Below are 3,835 nucleotides of genomic sequence, written 5' to 3' on the forward strand. Positions count from 1 at the left end.
CCCCCGACCCAGTCCGCAATGCTGTAGCAACCTCATCCATTTTAAAACAACAACTGCACAGGTTAACTATGGCACATTCCCAAACCCCACATGGTACTGGACACATTTAATAGAATAAAGTAAAAAAKAAAATAAAAAAATGAAGGAAATTAGATTACACTTCTAGCTTGTGCTGGGGCTGCTCGCGTCCCTCAAGGCTGATAAGATGTCCAATTATTTGGTAATTTAGTTCAGAGGAGCTGGAGAGAGTCCGATCTGCTTGAGTAAGCAGGGGAAGAGTAGCTTAGTACGTTACTGAAACTCTTTCAGCCCTTTTCTTTATACCTTTATGGCTGAGTTTAWCAGCCACACAGAAACACTCTGGCTATGTTTTTTAGGAAAATACAGTATTGTGCTTCACCAGGGCAAATTTAGTAGATATTTATATGTAGGACACAAAGGAGAATAATACATAGAAGGTATCAGTCTCAGAGTAGAGAGGGGTGATGGATTGCTGTGGCTGAGTTTTTGGGGAACTACAACTAGACGGGCGGGCGACAGAAGAGAGGGGCAAGGCTGGACTTGAGGATGACCGGGGTGGATTTGGGGTTGAAAGGGAAAGCTTCAAACTGGACTTGCAGAGGTGAGGGGGGGTATGAAGAGTCGGAGCAGCAGCTGGGTAGTGTTCAAAGGATAAAAGCTGGAGGCTGCAAAGAAAAATTGGGCTGGGGGTAGGGGGTTGGGGGGGACACAACATCTACAGTACATCTACTGGAACAAAGTCATCAGAGAGATRGACAGGATGGCTGGAGGTCGGAGGAGAGGGGGTGGTCTCTTGGAGACAGGGTGAAGGGGACCAGGGGAATAAAGCCGATAATCTCACTCACGGTAGAACACATATTCAGTGTAGCTGGTCCAGATCTTGTCGTCCGTCTGTTCATGGGCAAAGGCGCAGGTTCCTGTGGAGTTGCAGGCCACCATGTGAAAGCCTGCATCTGCCAACTTGTCAAAGGCCTGCTCCAAAAAGGTGAACTTCAGATAGTAGCGGGAGGTGTAGCGCTCGGGGGGGCGGTCCGGGTCACGGCTCTCGTTTAGGGTCTCTCCGAACACCTCCTTGGCCAGGGAGGTCTTCCCACACACCATGATCCGTGCCACCCGGCGGAACTTGGCGTCGGTGTGGCTGTCGCGGCCAAGAGTGTACGACCCCCGGTAGCCGATGGTGATGAACCCTGAGCGCTTCCCGTCCATGGCACCGGGCACCAGGCTGGCGCAGGCGGCCGCCGCGGCCCCCARGGAGCCCAGGCTGCGCGCTGAGTCGATGCCGGGTGAGGAGTCCTCCGGGTCGCTCGGACACCCCTCGTCSCCCAACGAGTTCTGCTTGCTGATTTTGGGTGCCAGCAGCTTGACGAGCTCCGGCAGGTTGAAAAACTCAGCCTCCCTCTGCAGACGCCCGCGCTCCGGGAAGTGGTCCGGGAGAACCAGTTGCTGGTCCCGCATGTAGTCCAAGATGTAGCGGAATAGGAAACCGTCGCGGTCCACAAAGAAACGCCCCTTGGTGTCCCTGGCCAGCCCTTTGGTTGACTTCTGACTGAACATCTCCCACAGCAGAGAGTCTGGCACACTGGTGAGGGTAGAGTAGCGCGTTATGTACACCTGGCCGCCAACATTGAGCTCTATTATTTCTGGGAAAGGGATCTCCTCTCCAGATATGCCACTGTCCGGCAAAGCCATAGGTGCAGCTTTAAAATAAAAGTAGTTGCAGAGAAAAGTTCAAGAGCTTCACAGTTAATCAGAGTTCCAGATCCCGAGCAGCTAAAACAGTGGTGCGCAATCAGCCTGCACGCACAAGAGAGAAATAAAAGCTGTATCACAAACAACGCTCCCTGCACTAACTAAAGAGTCTCTCTGTAACTGCTAGAACATTGCGCCAATTATTTCACTTAGTTGCAAAGAGCTCCGTAGCATCGATGTCCGTCAAGCACAATGAAAATGTTGTGTCCTCGGGATGAAATTGTTGCCTCTGCGCAGGAAATCCTCCGCTTTCACAATTGCTCATAACGACTTCTCTCCTTTCGCTAAATATCACGGGGATGCCCTGGCGCAAACAGGATCRGGTGGCCCAACTTCAATTAAGCAATCCATAGTTGGAGAGAGCCGCAGTTCTGCTGCGACTGCGAAGGAGACMGAGTGCGGTTTCGATGATGCGGTGGAAAAAAAGACGACGCCGTCAAATCAATGCTCTTCGTGGCTCTCATCACCCGGATCCAGACCCAGATGGACAGCGGTTCTGGCTCCGTTACTCTCGCCTCGAGTCGGGCTGCACCTCAGACTGCAACGTAACGGGAGCGCACAGGCGTTATCGCTCCTGGTTAGCCACGCCCACCGCAGTGACGCGCCGCTACTTTGATCCAGGTCAAGGGATCCAGTCCGCCGAGAATAGCCGCCTTTAAGGCCATGCAGAACTTTCCCGAGTGAAGAAAGTGTAACGTTGGCCAAGCTTAACCAAAGRCATAAAAATGGAAAGCTATTTTAATTCGTTTTTCTGATCTCCCGACCAAATATCTTTGAATATTTTTTACCATAATCTAAAATCTCATCTTTCTGCACCGCCTAATTGACATTCAGATTATCTCTCACATCCATTCACAAATTTTCGAAGCGCTTGAAATGTTAATGCATGGAATATATGTATACTATTTAYATTTCGTAACTTTTGTTGACGGCGATTAACRGGAAGATGGAAGAACAGCGACATCTAGTGGGAACTCGAGAGGTACTTTATTTTTTAGGATCATTCCTGATCATTTTCACCTCGGCATTTATTGCCATTGAAGCTGTAAAATCGTAATATTCCGTTTTCACATCTTCAAACTGACRTAAAATTAAATATTGTTGCTGATCAAAAAAGCTCCAGTCAGTTTTTACTGTTACCCTGAACTWGAGGGGATCAGGTGCATCACAATAYGATTAGAAAAGCAATGAGAGCGAATTTTATACATTTGCTCAAAAACACATATATCTTGTTTACTTTACCTGACCTTTTGGGTGCAGAATTATTTATGAGAGAYTGATACTGCTGCAGAGCTCCACTTCAAATTCATATCCTGAAGTAGAGGTTGGTTTGCTTTGAGCTCCCCACCTGAAAGGCATCAGTGTTTGTATGGAATAAAGATGCAGCTTTAAAAAGTATGATGGGGAAACTTAAAATCCTTTAAAGAAATTATTATTTGGAACCATTTTGTTCATATTTATTTTRGGATTTTTGCTTTTTATGGCGCTCAGTTAATGCTTCCTCTTTCTGGTGGCGTTATTCAGCCTATTCTGGGTGAAGCCAAAGTGATACTAAGTCCAKCATATGTCTGTCTGCCATGATGTTTTCATCTAGTAAGATGTGCCTGGAAGGGTCTTTTAACATTTGAAAGCTAAATTATTATAACTAGAGCAAGCAGTCTTGAAAATAGCTTGGTATTAGTTGGATTTCAACCAAATGAAGAGACCCAGGTAAGTCATTACTGCAGCTAATAAACTCAAAGTTTCTAAACTATCCTTTTAAGCCAGCTGCCTCTTCTGTTTTTGTTTTTTTTTCCGTCATGAATTTCTCCAACACACAGGCCCCTTCCTGACTCGTAATTGGACAAGTCCCCCCCCTCCCCCATCACCAGCCAATCTGGCACTGATTTCCCAGAAGACCTCACAGTCTCCAGCTGGCTTGCACCACTGCAGCCTCGTCATTAGCAACCTGCATTAAACGACGGTGGTTATGTGAGCCGTCATAAGAGACTGGATGTGATGTGGCAAAGCTTTCCATCAGTTTCCATCAATTGATGACACGCCCCCGTCTCCATTTGCATGTAGT

At 47.6% G+C, this 3,835-nt stretch overlaps 1 protein-coding gene across 1 annotated transcript in view; it reads right to left on the reverse strand.

The window, feature by feature from the left end:
- kctd12b (potassium channel tetramerisation domain containing 12b) overlaps positions 1–2,371 on the reverse strand; it is an 18,500-nt gene extending 16,129 nt beyond the window's left edge. The window contains exon 1 of the mRNA XM_008420010.2: positions 867–2,371. Within this exon, the coding sequence (XP_008418232.1) occupies positions 867–1,710 (844 nt within the window). The 5' untranslated portion in view covers positions 1,711–2,371. The remainder of the gene's footprint in view (positions 1–866) is intronic.
- Between the last annotated feature and the right edge of the window lie 1,464 nt (positions 2,372–3,835).

Source organism: Poecilia reticulata, linkage group LG10, assembly GCF_000633615.1.
Source record: "Poecilia reticulata strain Guanapo linkage group LG10, Guppy_female_1.0+MT, whole genome shotgun sequence".
NCBI lineage: Eukaryota > Metazoa > Chordata > Actinopteri > Cyprinodontiformes > Poeciliidae > Poecilia > Poecilia reticulata.